This window comes from Lepidochelys kempii, chromosome 14 (genome assembly GCF_965140285.1).
Source record: "Lepidochelys kempii isolate rLepKem1 chromosome 14, rLepKem1.hap1, whole genome shotgun sequence".
Lineage (NCBI taxonomy): Eukaryota > Metazoa > Chordata > Testudines > Cheloniidae > Lepidochelys > Lepidochelys kempii.
Window position 1 is genome coordinate 25,450,512 of NC_136393.1, and position 17,816 is coordinate 25,468,327.

The 17,816-nt window shown below is 44.9% G+C and overlaps 1 protein-coding gene across 10 annotated transcripts in view; it reads right to left on the reverse strand.

Annotated features, from left to right (window-relative positions):
- The window catches only part of DNAH9 (dynein axonemal heavy chain 9), a 391,252-nt gene that overhangs the window by 131,615 nt on the left and 241,821 nt on the right, over positions 1–17,816 (reverse strand). For 9 of the 10 annotated variants that reach the window (XM_073310874.2, XM_073310873.2, XM_073310875.2 and 6 more), the window contains 3 exons: positions 13,118–13,353; positions 11,631–11,753; positions 7,148–7,352 (listed from right to left, as the gene is read on the reverse strand). In XM_073310874.2, coding sequence (XP_073166975.2) covers positions 7,148–7,352; positions 11,631–11,753; positions 13,118–13,353 — 564 coding nt within the window. The remainder of the gene's footprint in view (positions 1–7,147; positions 7,353–11,630; positions 11,754–13,117; positions 13,354–17,816) is intronic. The other variant, XM_073310883.1, reaches the window with a different exon arrangement.

Consider the following 17,816-nt stretch of genomic DNA (forward strand, 5'->3'; position numbering starts at 1 on the left):
TGTAATCACTTTCTTACTGTATTAGGCATAGACTTGTATGTTTTTTTTTATTTTGTTTGGTAATTTACTTTGTTCTGTCTGTTACTACTTGGAACCACTTAAATCCTACTTTTTGTATTTAATAAAATCACTTTTTACTTATTAATTAAAGTATGTATGTATTAACACCTGGGGTGGCTGGGGGCGACAAACAGCTGTGCATATCTCTCTATCAGTCTTATAGAGGATGAATAATTTATGAGTTGACCCTGTATACACTTTATTTGGGGTTTTGGACCGCACTGGGAGTTGGGCATCCGAGTGTTGGAGACAAGAACACTTCTTAAGCTGTTTTCAGTGAAGCTTGCAGCTGTTGGGGGATGTGGCTCAGACCTGGGTCTGGGTTTGCAGCAGACTAGCAGGTCTGGCTCAAACCAGGCAGGGCACTGAAGTCCCAAGCTGCCAGGGGAAACGGGCTCAGGGGTAGTCTCAGCGCATCAGTTGGCAGCCCCAAGAAGGTTTCTGTGATCCAACCCATCACAGTCTCTACTGAGCATATGCACACTGATTTTCCAAGGCTTATATCTTAACCAAACTGGGTGGTTCTACATAAGAACAGCAAAAAGAACATTCCTGACATGCAGGCAACTCCCCTGCCAAAATTCAAATCCTTGCCCAAAGCACCTGAGCTCAACACTGCAATAGTTGTAAGAACTTTATTAACATGACCTAACCAATGTATTTTCCACTAGTTTTGGTCTTAGAAGCAGCTGAATTATTTTTGCTGAAACTTTCCAGAAATATTCACCCTAAGGCAGAAAATTAATGGGAATTGTCAGCTCACCCAGTTAGTTTGGCAAAGTTAGAACCAGCTGGAAACAGGGCCTTCCAATGGGAAGTGTTGAGCAACCTTAACTATAGGCAATGCTACAGGCTCCACTTATAATTATGCAATCTGAGGATGCTGCAGGCACTCTGTCCTGATGTACTATTTATACCCTTGCAAAGCAGTGCCAATCATTAACAGCTTCATTCTTGTTTCACAGTCTCTTTCCTCCATTCTGATTGTCTTAGCTCCCTAGTTTTGATGAGAGATTTCAGAGAGGCATCAGGTACAAAGCATGCACCCTGGTGAAAGCAGACATCATTAAAAAGGTTAATTGTGAGTGAGGCCTCCCAACACTGGATATTTGTCACACAGGGATAAATTACCTGTCTGCCTGTGGCTAAAGGGAACAAATTTCATATACAAAAATTCATAAAACACTCCCTGGATTCTCCAGGTGGTGCCAACACGATGGCTTTATTTTAATTTTTTTACATGGTTGTCCTTTCCAAAACTATATAAATCATCATCACCTGATAGATTTGCAATAGAGATACCATGAAGCTGTCTCTGCAAATTATATATAAACTTTAAATATTAAATAACCAATGAGGTCCCAGATTTTCAGAGTCAAACATCTCTCAGTAAGGTTTGTGCTCAGTGAAATGCCTAACTCTTTGATCGCAACATCAGACTCTTTTCCCTTTAGGCCAGTGAAGCTGACTCTTTCATAACGATATCATGTTCCACACTCTGACACTTGTTCATTTCTCTTTCTGAGAATGTGAAGCAGGCTGGGAGGTTCCCCCTGTCTTTTCGCTTGGCTCTGTCAGAGCGACGTGGGAGAACTCAATAACCGGTCCCCTGACATGTGCAGTAATTGAAAACTATTTAGCTGTTATTTGCATACTCCAGCTTTTACCCAGAAGTGGAATTTGTTCAGTAATCATCTTGGTGTTTATTTCTAACCCGAACACACCCCCACGAATAATATGTTCAGTGATCAAGTCAGATCTTTCTTTTGCTGAATTAACTGATTTTGAGACCCATGCAGGGCCTTAGACTTTAACGGGATGTGCACAGATTTAGAAGCTTTTGTAGACTTGTGAGAAAAAGGGTCAGATCCTTGACACACACACCCAATCTCTTTGGGCTGCTGGATTAGGACAGCACAAAACAGTCCTAACTGGTTAGCTGGAGATTCTGTTGGCAAAGGTCATGTTCGACACAGGAGAAGACTTCCCCCAGCCCTGGGGACATTGAAGGGGGAATGCGGGACATTCTTCTGCCATGTGCCCTCAGGGTGCTGTTCTCCAGTGACCTGGGACTGTTACTGCTGGTGGAAATTAGCGCAGCTCTGAGGTTACTCTAAATTGCAAAGGAGACCAAACTGCCTGTAAGAACCCACAGACTTACAATTGGGGTCTGTGGGGTTTCAGGCAGGCATTGTTTCCTCATCTCCACCAGGGCCCAGAAGGGCTTGCCACCAAGAGGAACTGAGATGACCTGCAGGAAATCCCACCATAGGGGGCATGAGCGACAGCCCTCTGGGGTTTCCTGATTGGCTGGCACTTCCCACATAAATCAGGAAGCCATTTCTGGGAGTTGTCTGAGTAATGCAGACCTCTGTCATGCCTCAGACCCTGCTCACCACTCCGCACTGTGACTCACCGTGATTCCTGGTGCTCGACCTAGGCTTAGCTCCCAACCCTGATCATGGGTTACTGTGTCTGGCTTAAGACCACTGCTGACTCCTGTGAAAAAATCTGGCCCAGCCCCATCTCGGTTCTCGCTTCACATTCTCACTTTGGTAATGGACTCTGACTTTGTGGTTTGGACCTGGCTTGGCCCTGGACTGATCCCTGGCCTTTGGCCCGGATACTGAGCAGCTCACTCTGTGCCTGTGACCTGGTCCTCACACTGGCCCCCAGAAGCACAAGCATGGGGTGGGGATATGGAGGTGGCATACAGCCACCTCTGTTTCCCCCTTGGGGACTGCTGCAAGTGAAATGGGGCCAAGAAGCATGGAGAAAATATCCTGAGAAATTAGGACCGGACTTTGCAAAATAAACTGCTTGATTTGTCTTGTACACCCTGTGGCCAGCAGAAGTGCTTGGAAGTTTAGCTTGAGGAGCACTCACTAACATTTTTCTTCCCCTCCACTGGAACTTGAGCCCAAAAGTTTCAAAGCAAATAAGTGCCCTGGTTTCCGAAGTGCCGAGCACCCACAGCTCGCATTGGAAATCAGGCCGCTTTTCCGTAGGCACCTCAGAACAAATTTAACATTAGGGATAGGAGTTTGAAAATGCTGGTCTGTGTGCTTATATGAACCTCCAGCAATGGAAGATGAATTCCCAACAGAGGAGTGGAGAGAGGTTTGTGGCATCCCTAGCATTAAAATGCTCCTCATGCATTTTCACTTAAGTTGATTCAAAAGCCAGCCTAGCAATTCTGTGACTTGATCCCTCACTCCCCACGCCAGAAGCAGCTCTAACAGCAGTGACCCCTTCTGTCCAGTCTAGGAGCTGTGCTGAGGAGCTGCCTTCCAATCCTCCTCCTTAAGCATCCACTCCCCTCAATCACTAGACGCTTAGAAAGACCTGACCTCCAATTCACATCATTTTCACTTCTCTCGCTAATACAGGCAGTTTCTCTTTTAAAGCAGAGATGTAAATTCCACAGAATCCGACTGAGCTAATAAACCCCAAAGTGTAATATTGCATTTGAGAGTTGCACGGTGTATTGGATTTGCCTTTCCCATGGTGTCATTATTTCATTAAAATGCAATGACTTTGAAGCTGGGCGGAATGCATCCTAGTTAGTGGCACAACTGTGTTAATCAAGTACACCCTACATCAACCCAATCCTACATGAATCAGTAAAGAGGAGTGTGTTGACTGCATTTGTAACCCACTGGCCCGGGTGTGTTCCAGGTCCCCCTCTGTGCCTGATGTACACAGGATATGGGTCTGTTAGAGCCCCACCTGGATAGTGTTGGCTTGCACTTTACAGTACACCAGTGGGTTACACATTTCTATACCATTGCTGCTATCTTGGATTCCTGTAATTCCTCCTGCATTTCAAAGACCACAGAATTTCATCCTGTTATACTTTGGGCTCAACACAGGGGTTTTAGTACATGTTTCTAAATTGCTAAATATGTATAATGAAGTATGCAAGATGTGCAGCATGGCCAGTTAACTCTGTTCTAGAAACTTAATGTTTGTAAGCTCTTTTTCATGGATTTATAGATTTTTAAAGCCAGACAAGATGATTAGATCATCTAGTCTGGACCTCATGTATTACATAGGCCAGAGAATTTCATCTTGTTACCCCCGTGTAGAGTTGGGCATATCTCAAGTTGGGCACCCATCAACAATAGTCACACGTGTGAAGAAGTTCTTCCTTTTGTTTGTTTTAAGCCTGCTGCCTATTAATTTCATTGGGTGACCCCTGATTCTAGTGTTATGTGAAGGGGTAAAGAACACTTCCCTGTTCACTTTCTCCACTCAAGTCATGATATTATAGAGATCTATCACATCCTCCCTTAGTTGTCTCTTTTCCAAACTGAACAGTCCTGGTCTTTCTAATTTCTCCTCATACGGAAGCTGTTCCATACCCCTAATAATTTTTGTTGCTATTCTCTGTACTTTTTCCAATTCTAATATATCTTTTTTTGAGATGGGGCACCCAGAACTGCATGCAATATTCAAGATGTGGGCATACCATGGCTTTATATAGTGGCATTATGATATGTTCTGTTGTATTATCTATCCCTTTCTGAATGATTCCCAACATTCTGTTTGCTTTTTTGACTGCTGCTGCATGTTGAGTGGATGTTTTCAGAGAACTATCCACAATGACTTCAAGATCTCTTTCTTGAGTGATAACAGCTAATTTAGATCCCATCATTTTGTATATGTAGTTGGGATTATGTTTTCCAAGGTGCATTACTTTGCATTTATCAACACTGAATTTCATCTGCCATTTTGTTGCTCAGTCACCTAGTTTTGTGAGATCCTTTTGTAACTCTTCATAGTCATATTTGGATTTAACAGTCTTGGGTAATTTTGTATCATCCACTTCACTGTTTACCCTTTTTTCCATTTAAGAATATGTTGAACAGCACTGGTCCCAGTTCAGATCCCTAGGGGACACCACTATTTACCTCTCTCCTGAAAACATTTATTCCTACCCTTTGGTTCCTGTCTTTTAACCATCCATGAGAGGGCCTTCCCTCTTAGCCCATGACTGCTTACTTTGGTTAAGAGCCTTTGGTAAGGGACCTTGTCAAAGGCTTTCTGAAAGTCCAGGTACACTGTGTCTACTGGGTCACACTTGTCCACATGTTTGTTGACCCCCTCAAAGAATTGTAATAGATTTGTGAGGCATGACTTCTCTTTACAAAAGCTGTGGTGGCTCTTCCCCAACAAATCATGTTAATCTGTGTGTCTGATAATTCTGTTCTTTACTATAGTTTCAACAATTTTGTCTGGTACTGAAGTTATGCTTACTGGCCTATAATTGTCAGGATCGCCTCCGGAACCTTTTTTAAAAATTGGGTTACATTAGCTATCTTCCAGTCATCTGGTACAGAGGCTGATTTAAGCGATAGGTTATATACCATAGCTAGTAGTTCTGCAATTTCATATTTGAGTTCCTTCAGAACTCTTGGGTGAATACCATCTGGTCCTGGTTACTTAATACTGTTTAATGTATCAATTTGTTCCAAAACCTCCTCTCGACACCTCAGTCTGGGACAGTTCCTCAGATCTGTCTCCTAAAAAGAATGGCTCAGGTGTGGGAATCTCCCTCATATCCTCTGCAGTGAAGATGGATGCAAAGAATTCATTTAGCTTCTCTGCAACAGCTTGTCTGCCTTGAGTGCTTCCTTAGCACCTCGACTGTCCAGTGGCCCCCACTGACTGATTGGTATACTTCCTTCTGATTTTTTTTGCTGTTAGTTTGAGTCTTTTGCTGGTTGCTCTTCAAATTGTTTTTTGGGCTGTCTAATTACACTTTTGCACTTGACTTGCCAGAGCTTATACTCCTTCGTATTTTCCTCGGTAGGATTTGGCTTCCCATTTTTAAAGGACTCCTTTTTGCCTCTAACTGCTTCTTTGACTTTGTTGTTTAAGCATGGTGGCATTTTATTTTGGTCCTCTTACTATTCTTTTATTTGGGGTGTACATTTAATTTGACTTCTATACATTTAAATATTTGCCTTTCAATCAATGGTCCTGCTAGGCTTTGAAACTCATACTTGATTGAGGAGAATGAGACGAAAGAGGCATTGCTCAAATTTGTGCTGCTGCTCTTTTTTTACTTAAGACATTTTTTAGAAAGACTGGATTCAATGGACAGCTGCATATTTGCGTACATTGCAATGGCGATATCTGGCAACTTTAAAAATTGCAATTTTTAAAATGAAAGCTTAATATTTGCCATATATTACAGAATGGAGAAAGACTGCAAAAGGACCCTAAAATAGCATGTTTGGTACATTTTTCTCATGCCCATGACTTTCCTCATTGCCTGATGGGAGGCATGTTTTTCTGGGACACGTAAAAATTATATCATATCCATCTCTTCCATAGCACTTGTCAGCCACAGATCTCAGAGCACGTTAAAAAGGAGGTGAGTATCATTGACTCCATTTCACAGAGAGGGAAAGCAAGGCACAAGGAGATGAAGTGACTCATCTGAGCACATTAGTAGCAGAGGTGGGACTAGAACCCAACAAGTCTTTGGCCAGGGTGCTATCTCAGCAGCCACACTACCTTCTGTTAAGCCACCCCTGCAAAAATTCGCTGTCAGGATTTCCTGAGGCCTGTTAGGCTGAAAAGGGAGAAAGTACAAAGCTGTCCCAAAGAGGGTGGGGCTTTTAAAAAAATGAGAGAAAAGGTGTGGCAATAATATTCTGCAGTGTGTATGTTGTTTTATTCAACCTCATATCAATGAAAAATGACTGAGTGGAATCTCCAAAAACTTTTTTACAAGTTTACCTTTAAACTGAAGCCTGTGAAGTCTGAGCTCCAAAGGAGAACTTTTTAGCAAGTTAGGAGCAAGAGGAGCAAGAGTTATAACTGAAAACCTTTTCCATCCTTAGCAGCATTGCCAGGTCTCAGTATTTTACTGCAAATCGCATAAGTTTTGATATTTTACTTAAAACCCTAGCAACTGGAGACGTGGCTCCAAACTCAAAAAGCAAAGAAAAAGAACCAATATTTTATTAAAATCTCATTATTTTAATGCCAATCTCATGGTTTTGGGTCCTGACTCATGATTTTTGAATGTTTATCAACAGTGTCTTAATTATAGTGGTTGCTACCAGCCACTTACCTTTAGTTCTTCCAGGTCAGGCCGCTCCATGCTCACTACAGCTGCTAGCAGCTGGTCTTCCAAGCCATCTCGAGTTACAGTGAAATTGATCAGGGTGCACTGTGCCTGCATCTCAGGTTGGTAATGGGGGTTTGCTAGCTTTGTGTGGAGGATGAGATGGAAACTGGGGTTGTATTCACATTCTTTGTCTCCAATTTTAATATACCTGAAACAGAATCAACAGATGAAAACGTTCATGTGGCTTCCAAAGCTCTTTTAGCTCACTTACTAATGTCATTCATGTCTAATAGCATTTAACAGCATGACATTATATATGCTCACTATACACAGATATCAATTTAAAGTTAAGAACAGTTATGGTTAGATGGCATTTGAGACACCCTCTCATTGAGATAGTCTAGACTTTCAGGCTGTCTCCATTTGGGGGTGCTCGATCTCAAATGTAAGTCATTCCTAGTTTTGAAGCAGCCCAACAGTCTGTCATAAAAAAAAAAGTTTCAACTTGATTACTTTAAAGAGTCATAACTTTAAATCTATGGAGCCTATTTTCTTCAGACTAGGCTGGGTCCGTAAATCTCACAGAGATTTAAAAATGAAGCCAAGGCTGGAGACTGGCTGTGCTGCACTGTCTCCTGTGAAAAGTAAGATAACAGACAAAATTCCAATTTGTTTTATATATTGCATGATTTGACAAATTGGTTATGGTTTATAACGACAGGGGAGGGACAGTGCAGAAGGAATATCAGAGCACAGCAAACCTAGGAATGAATGCAACCAGCAGGAATCAGAGCAGAAGAATTCCCAGATGAACGTGGGGTATAGTGATGTTGAATGTACATTTATCTTAGGCGTGCGCTACGCAGAACTTTGTACTGGTATCAGTATTTCAGTTTGGGGTGTGTTTTTTTTTTTTTACTGATACACAGGTATAGGTAAAGCCGTATAACTTGTGCGTGTAGACACAGCATCAGTAAAAAGATAAAATGTCATTACCCTTTGTATCACAGTAGTGCCAAACAGAATCTGGGCCCAACTGTGCTGGGCACTGTACATAAGAACGGCCATACTGGGTTACACCAATGGTCCATCTAGCCCAGTATCCGGTCTTCTCACAGTGGCTAGTGCCAGATGCTTCAGAGGTACCGAACACGTCAATTATTGAGTGATTCATCCCATTGTCTGCTCCCAGCTTCTGGCAGTCATGGGGTTGCATCCAGTGATGAGCTGCCAAAATCTTAACAATGGGTTCCCTCCTCACTCCACGAGGGGGTTGTTGCCCACCCCTGCCCCCCAGGACTCCTGCTCCATTCAACCCCCCAGTGTTCCTTGTTGCCCGCCCCCCCAGGACCCCTGCTCCATCCACCCCCCTCCTCTGTCTCCTGATTGCTCCCAGAACTGGGCAGGAGGGTCTCGTAGACCATCATAGTGGGTGCCCACCCCACCCCTAAGAGCCAGAGGTACCTGCCGGCGGGCAAGGTGGGGAGTCCCAGAGGTGCTTACCTGGGGCAGCTCCCAGGAAGCATCCAGCAGGTCCCTCTGGCTCCTAGGGGTGGGGGAGCAGCTGCTCCCCCACTGATCACATCAAAAGTGGTGCCTTAGGCGCCGACTCCCTGGGTGCTCTGGGGCTGGAGCACCCATGGGGAAAATTGGTGGGTGCAAAGCACCCACTGGCAGCTCCCCACCCTGTGTCTGGCTCCAGATCACCTCTGCTCCACCTCCGCCTCCTCCCCTGAAAGCACCGCCCCGCTCTGCTTCTCCGCACCCACCCCACCCCGGCTTCCCACGAATCAGCTGTTTGGCGGGAAAGCATGGAGGGGGGAGAGAGAAGCAGGCAGCGGCTTCCCGCTCAGGCCCAGGGATGCGCAGGTGAGCTGGGGCGGGGAGCGGTTCCCCTGCACGCCCCCCCCCGGTTACCTGCTGCAGCGCAGGCAGCCCTCCTCGTGCCCCCCTGCCCCAGCTCACCTCCGCCTCCCTGGGCCTGAGCAGGAAGCCAGCAGCCTGCTTCTCAGCCTGCCCCAGCTTCCCGCGCGAACAGCTGATTCGCGGGAAGCCGGGGGGGGGGGGGGGGGCACACGGAGAAGCAGAGCGGGGCGGCGCATTCAGGGGAGGAGGCAGAGCGGAGGTGAGGTGGGGCGGGGAGCTGCCGGTGGGTGCTCTGCACCCACCAAATTTTCCATTTGGGTGCTCCAGGGCTGGAGCACCCGTGGAGGTAGCGCCTAAGGTGTCACTTTTGGCTGGTTAAATTTAGAAGCCCTTTTAGAACTGGCTGTCCCTTGCGGAACAACCGGTTCTAAAAGGACTTCTAAATTTAACAACCGGTTCTAGCGAACCGGTGCGAACCGGCTCCAGCTCACCGCTGGTTGCATCCCTGATCATCTTGGTTAATAACCATTGATGCACGTAACCTCCATGAACTTGTATAATTCTTTTTTTTAATCCAGTCATACTTTTGGCCTTCACAGCACCCCCTGGCAATGAGTTCCACAGGTTGACTATGCAGTGTGTGAAGAAATACTTCCTTTTGTTTGTTTTAAACCTGCTGCCAATTAATTTAATTGGGTGACCCCTGGTTCTTGTGTTATGTGAAGGGGCAAATAACACTTCCTGATTCACTTTCTCCATACCAGTCATGACTGTATAAAGAGACCTCTATCATATCCCCCTCAAATGCCTCTTTTCCAAGGTGAACAGTCCCAGTCTTTTTAATCTCAGCTTCCCTACTCCTAATCACTTTTTCCAATTCTAATATATCTTCTTTGAGATGGGATGACCAGAACTGCATGCAGTATTCAAGGTGTGGGCGTACCATAGATTTATACAGTGGCATTATGATATCTTCAGTCTTATTATCAATCCCTTTCCTAATGGTTCCTAATTTTCTACTACCTTTTTTGATTGCTGCTGCACACTGAGCAGATGTTTTCAGAGAACTATCCACAATGATCCCAAAACCTCTTTCTTCAGTGGTAACAGCTAATTTAGATGCCATGATTTTGTATGCATACTTGGGATTACAGTTTTCCAGTGTGCATTGCTTTGCATTTATCAACACTGAATTTCATCTACCGTTTTGTTGCCCAGTCATCCAGTTTTGTGAGATCCCTTTGTATCTCTTTGCAGTCTGCTTTGGATTTTACAGTCTTGAGTAATTTTCTATCACCTGCAAATGTTGCCATCTCACTGTTCACTCCTTTTTCCAGATCATTTATAAATATGTTGAATAGGACTGGTCCCAGTATAGATGCTTTTTACCTCTCTCCATTCTGAAAAATGATGGTTTCTTCCTACCCTTTGTTTCCTATCTTTTAACCACTTACTTATCCATGAGAGGTCCTTCCCTCTTGCCCCATGATTCTTACTTTGTTGAAGAGCCTTAGGTGAGGGACCTTTTCCTTGGCCTTCTGAACGGCCAAGTACACTATATCCACTGGATCACACTTGTCCACATGTTTGCTGACCCATTCAAAATATTCTAATAAATTAGTGAGGTATGATTTCCCCAAGAAATCATGTTCATCTATGTGTCTGAAAATTCAGTTTTTTACTATAGTTTCAACTAATTTCCTAGTACTGAGGTTAAGCTTACTGGCGTGTGATTGGCAGGATCACCTCTGGCACCTTTTTAAAAAATCAGCATTACATTAGCTCTCCTCCAGTCATCTGGTACAGAGGCTGATTTAAGCAATAGGTTACATACATTCATATACATAGATACATATACGTACATATGCATAGATAGTGAGAGACAGTTCTTGCATCAAAGACCTTACAGTCTAAACAGATGGAGTGGGAGAAAGGGAGTATTATCTACAGTCACAGAAGGAGCTTGTAACATAGCCCAGAACTGACCCCAGATACGCAGAGTCCCCATCCAAAACCTTGACCACAAGACTATCCTTTCTCTTGACTTCAATGGGACATCTGTCCATGTGGATCAGCTTGCAGGATTGGTGCCTTGGTGTGGAGTTCCTGAATATGAAAGTCCCTTTTCCCCAGGATGCCCAGGAGAACCACCCAAAGACCAAGGAGCAAGCTAGACATTTGGATGGCCAATATTCCCTTTTTCAAATAGTAACTGTTATTACCTCACAGTGACTTTCTAGAACTGAGTAATATACCACTGACAAGGGAGTGTGTTAGTTTTGCCATTGTCAGAAGAGATTCTAGTTTCATGTCACATCCACTATAAGCTTGTCTCCTTTTTCAAATTTTTCTGCTCTAGCTGTCACTTTTGGTACTGAAACAGCCATCTTGGTTTTGATGCTTTACTTTCACAATAAGGACAGGTTTCACAGTAGCAGCCGTGTTAGTCTGTATTCGCAAAAAGAAAAGGAGGACTTGTGGCAAGTGAGAAAGACACACACACCCCCAAGCTTGGCAAAGGCAAGATATTAGCATAAAGAACCCATCTCTTCTCCTGCCGACACTGGAAAAAGCCAGACAGAGAGATGGCCACAGACACATATTTCATTCAGACTCTCACCTTCCTTTCTTGATTGTTTCTCGGCCAAGTAATGCTCCCAAAACTGGATCCACAGATTCCTCCAAGTTTTCAATCAAAACCACTTCACCTGCAGCAAGGGCTCGTTCCATGGTGTCCAAATACCTAGCACAGATGGTATTGGTACAATATCAGCATGTAGCACAGACTCTACTCACTGCAGCAAGGAGCATGAGCCCTGAGGGACACCAGAGAAAGCTGTGGAACACCACTGAACAATTAGAACACAACAAAAACAATGAGGGGCAGGAGTGGGGGAGTCAGTTGGCCTCCTGTAGAAAAACCAATGGGGTTTCTACTACATTTCATAGAGAGCTTGCTGACCAGGGTGTCTGTGTATCCACACAGCCTTAGATGGTTAGGCACAGGGTATGTCTACACTGCAAACACCAGGAATGGCTGCAGTGAATGGGGTAAATGGAGGTATTTGACTCTTCTCATTGCACCTCTAAATAAAGTGTTCTCCTGTGCATAACTGACACCCTGGCATGCAGCTGGAGATGGGGAAAGGAGGGACTGCATCACAGGGTAGGCAATGATGGCAGACAGTGTGGACCTTATGGGATTTTTTGTTCCCATCTAGATGTCAAGATGCCTCCTCCACTTTCATCACTTTACATTTTACTGCTTTAAACAACTAAAATGCACAATGAGCAGCCAGGAGCACCCTCCAGGGGCTCTTAAAATGCTTTCAAACCCACACCTGATCTGGCCTGTTTCCAGGGCTGGAATTCCAACCAGCCAATCACCTTGATCCCCTTTGAAACCGATGATGTTTCAGTACTGAGTGGTCAGTCTGGCCATTTGACAAGCAGCTTGCACAGCCAATGAGCAGCGGAAACAGAGTAGGTGGGAGTTCTTTCCATATACACCTTGTATACTCCTCCTTTGTCTTTAACCCTGAGTTCACTGCAAGGCCACATTAAATGGCAGAGGGAGTGGGCCTGGCAGTTTCCCTAACCCCCTGATGAATATGGCAGCTCTATTCTATTTGCTTAGGCTCTCCTACTTTCTAGGACCTGCAGAAATGAGATCTGCTCTGCCTTTGTCCCACTGTGGAATGGAGTCAGGTGGGGCAGAATATAAGGCACGTGCTAACACAACGGTAGCCTGAAATGGACTAAGTCCACAGGGTGGAGAGTTACCATCCCAAGTGCAGAAGATTGGTATCCAGGTGTGCCCACATACATCTCTTTTCTCCTCCTTTTCCATTTTAAGGAGGTTTCTACTGCAACTAGGCCAAGCATTGAACAGCCCTGCTTATATTTAAACAGAAACGAAAGCAGTAAGGGTAATCATCTTGGTAATGAAAAAAGCAGGTTAATACACAAACAACTTTGGGAGCTTTCCCAGCCACTTGAATTTGCTCCAGTAGTCCTTACGCTGAAGTTATACACATGCAGTACCTCAAGTTTGACACCGTAGCTAGCAATTAAAATACATGATTCTGTATGGTGGCTTGCATTTACCCCTTCTGCCCGATTCTGATCACTCTAAGATCTTCACCATACTTGGTTTTGATCCATTTGATCCCCTGGAGTTGGGGATCAACCATAAGGGGCCAGCGTTCACAGTTTGTGAGGATTGTGGCATTTTCCGTGGACATCCGATCAGCTGGAAGGCCTTCGTTCTGCCAGGCTGCTATATCAGCATCATCCGTCAGCATTGTCAGAGGGTCTAATGATGGAGTTACAGGGATTGGTACCTGAAAGCAAAGGAGGAATGTCCCCAAGCACATCGTTAAAAACTTGTGGAAGAAGCTGCTACATATTCCAAGGATGGGCAAGCAGAACCGAATCTAGCAATTTAGCTTAAGTGTTATTTGTTGGTGGCCTACAGTTTTACAGGATAGTTTTGATCTAGCATTAAAAGACTCACTCATTCCTGATATATAGAAAAAAACAAAGAATAATGCCTGCAGCATGCTAAGCACACCAAGTCATCACAGCTAAGCAGAGCAGGTTCAGATCACAAATTTCCATGTACAAACTCTTTGAAATGACAGTTTTGAAGAATATAATTAACATCCTCATAGGTCTGCTGTTTGTTGCAAAATGACATTGGCAGCTCTAGAAACATTTCTACAACAGGCAAGCCCCTATCTGGGCCAGCTATGTTTACCTAGGAAACCTGGACATGACAACTGATAAGCAAGCATTACTTGCTATGGGAAATGGAGATGCCATCACTTTTAGTGAAGCTATATGGATTGTCTTTTTAAATTTCCAACAGGAAGTCAGGCAGCAGGTGGGAAGTTTTAGGAGAAGTTCTGCATTAAAGCAGAGAGACAGGATGGCTTTAGGGATAATACTGGCTCTCTTATTCTAACAGAGGTCCTTGTTCAGTGTTACAGAAAGAGAAAGTTACTGACCTATAACTGGAGATTCTTCAAGATGTGTGGTCCCTCTCTGTATTCCACTGTGCATTTACTCATGTGCACCACGCATCCGGAGCCAGAGAATTTGAAAGTAGAATCCATTGGTCCGTGCATGCACTCTGGCTCACCTTGTGTCTCTGACCAAGATGATAAAGCGCAGGATGAACTGACTATCTCTCCAGTTCCTTCTCTACTGCAAACCAGAAAAGATCTGAAGCAGAGGGAAAGAGAGGTGGATAGTGGAATACAGAAATACAGATATGGACCACACATCTCAAAGAACCTCTACTTACAGGTTAGTAACTTCCTCTTCTTCTTCAAGTGATGGTCCCTATTGTATTCCACTGTGGATGTCTGACAAGCAGTACTTAAGCAGGAGGAGGATGTAGATGGTAGAGCTTAGCAGAGGACCGCTATCCCAAAGGAGGAATCATCAGAGGAGTCCTGCACCAGGGCATAACGTCTCGCAAACATGTGAACCGAGCCCCACGTGGCCACTTTACAGATACCAAGGATACTTACTTCCTGAAGTGATGCCAAAGTTATTACTTGTGCTCTTGTCGAATGAGCTCTTAACCCATGGTGGCTGGGGGAAGGTTCAATAGCTGGTAGCAGAATAGAATGCAGCCAGAGATCTGTTTGTAGATTCTCTGGATGGAGATGGCACACCCCCTGATTCTTTCTGCTATAGAGATGAATAGTCTCCGGGACTTCCTAATTGGCTTTGTTCTTTGCAGGGAAAAGGCCAAGGCGCACTGAACATCGAGGGAATGGAGTCTTTGTTCCTCTGTGAAAGTGTGCAGTTTTGGAAAGAACTTAGGGAAGTGAATCAATTGGTTAAGGTGAAATTCTGAAACTACTTTTGGGGTGAATTTGGGTTGTAGATGCAAAGGAACCTTATCCTTCTGGAATAAAATATAAGGAGGATTCATCATCATTTCTCCAAGCTTGACAGACCTTCTAGCTGAGGTAATGGCTACGAGGAAAGCACCCTTCATGGAAAGGAGAAACATGGAGCAAGAAACTAAAGGTTCAAAGGGGGGTCTTGTGAGTGTTGAGAACAAAGTTCAGGTCTCCCTGGAGAGTACACTTCTGAATAGGCAGGAAGGGTCTGATTAGGCCTTTCCAGTATCTGGTAGTCAGTGAATGTGTGAAGACCAAGTAGCCCTGAGAAGATGGATGGTATGCACTGCTTTTTGCAAAGTGCACTTGCAAGGAATTGATGGACAGACCTAATGTCTTCAGACAGAAGATATGATCCAAGATGAGAGGAGTATCTGCATTTTCTGGGAGAATGCTCCTTTGACGAGCCCAAGAAGAAAGCACCTCTATTTAGCTAAGTAACATCTTCTAGTAGAGTCCTTCCTACTATTAGAAAGGATTCCTCACAGGCTGTGGAGCATGAACATTCTAAGGATGCTGCCCATCGAAATACCAAGCCCTGAGGTGTAGTTCATATGGCTCAAGGGGCTTGACCTTGTCATTCCACTGGGTCAGGAGCTCAAGAAACACTGGAAGGATGATAGGTAGTCAGGATGACATGCGTAGGAGGTTGGGAAATCAAAAATGTCTGGGCCAATAGGGGGACATCAGGATGACATGTACCTGTGCGGCTGGATGTTGCGTAGAACTCATGGCAGGAGCAGTAGAGGAGGGAAGGCATAGTTTGAATTAGTTCAACCAAGGAAGAAGTAGAGGGTCACTCTGGGAGTGGTAATATGGTCCAGTCCAATGAGGGAAGGAGAAAAGGGATGCCCACACATGCCTGATGAGGATTTGTGCACCATAGGAGGGAAGACACTGCCTTGGCTGGAACTGTTACCATGGCGATCATGGGATGGCAGTTTGGAAAGTAAACTGTTGCCTTCAAACATAGCTGCAGTCAAAGGTGGAGCCGTACAAACAGGGTGATTTAAGTGCATGAGGCCATATGATCTAAGTGAGACTGACATGTCTTGACTGGTACTCAAGGGTTTTCTGTGATCTGAGTTATTATTGCTCATGGTCTCGAACCTGTCCTTGGGCAAGTATGCTCTTGTGGAGATAGAACTGAAGGTGGCCCCAATTAAGTCCAGAGATTATGTGGGGGTAAGAATAGATTTTTTGGTGTTTGTGCTGACTCCTAGTGAGGAGAGCAGGTGCAGCATTACAGAAGTTGACACACAGGCTTCCTGGCAGGACTTGGCGACAAGAAGCCAGTCATTGAGATAGGGGAAGACCATGAGACTGTAACATCTGACATGAGCTACTACTACCAAGAATACCTTGGTAAAGTCTCCAGGGGGTGGTTGCTATGCTGAAAGGGATAACTCTGTACTGAAAATGGCCGGAGCCCACCATGTATCAGAGGAAGAGTCTGTGAGCGGGATGAATGCCTACATGAAAGTCCTTCAGATCCAGGGCTGTAAACCACATGCCCTTTTCTGAAGATGAGATTATAGATGGCAAAATGACCATGCAACACTTGAGTTTGTGAATGAAATGGTTGAGATGGTGGAGACAGAGGTTTCTATCCACGCTTCTTTTTGAGGACCAGGAAGAAAGTCAAATAAAACCCACTCCCTTGGTATTGAAGACACACATGTTCTAGCGCTCCTCGCTCTAACAGGGAGTCCACCTCTTGTTTGAGAATACTCTCATGAGAGCTATCCCCGAAGCGGGGTGTGGAGTGGGATTTTGGGGGAGGTGGGCATGCAAACTCTATCATATAACCAGAGTGGATGAAGTTCAGTGTCTACCTGTCTGTTGTTATTGCACTCCAGGTGTTGAAAAATAGCGCTAGATGACCCCCAAATGGTGTGTGGAGGTTGGGAGTGTTGAGCTTGGTGGTTCTCAGCTCTCAAGTGGGAGCTGAGATTGAGACAGAGCCTGTTGCCGAGGGTGTGGGGAAGCAGCTCTTGTGAACCCTCTGCATCTTGTGTGGTGGTTCATAGGGCCTCTGGTGGAAAATCTTCCTCTTCAGGGGAGGCATATATATCTCCAGGGAGCAGAGGGTAGCCCTAGATTCCTTCAATGTTTGGAGGGACTTGTCTGTCTTTTGGTTGAAGAGCTGTGGTTCATTAAAGGGGAGATCCTCAATGGTATACCATAGGACCACCCTAGGTAACTCTGACGCATGGAGCCATGACTCCCTGCACATAACAATGGTAGTAGCCATAGGTCTAGAGGAGGTATCAGTGGCACTGACTGTGGACTGGCAAGTAGGATTGGCTATCAGTTTGCCTTCATCTATCAGAGCTTGGAAAAGAGCTCTGTCTGGTTGAGGAAGGCGGTCAGAAAATTCTGCAAACCTGGCACAGTTCAGGAAGTCGTATTTAGCCATTACATAAGAACAACCATGCTGGGTCAGACCAAAGATACATCTAGCCCAGTATCCTGTCTTCCGACAGTGGCCAATGCCAGGTGCTTTAGAGGGAACGAACAGAACAGGTAATCATCAAGTGATTCATCCCCTGTTGCCCATTCCTAGCTTCTGGTAAACAGAGGGTAGGAACACCATTAGTGCCTGGTAACTGGCTATCCTGAACTGTAGGCTAGATGATGAAACAACATTTCCCCCCAGTAGATCCAATGGTTCGCCCTCTTTATCCATAGAAGTAGACCAGGGGTGTTGCTGCTTAGCCCTTTCAGAAGCAGCCTGGACCACAAGGGAGCAGGATGAGAGAACAAAAATTCCGCTTCTTTGGCCAGCACATAACAATTCTTCCAATTCTGTGGAAGCACAGGTGGCAGGGGTGTGCCAAAAAGTCCTACCTAGCTCCACTTTGGCTTCATTAATGGGGAGTGTTATT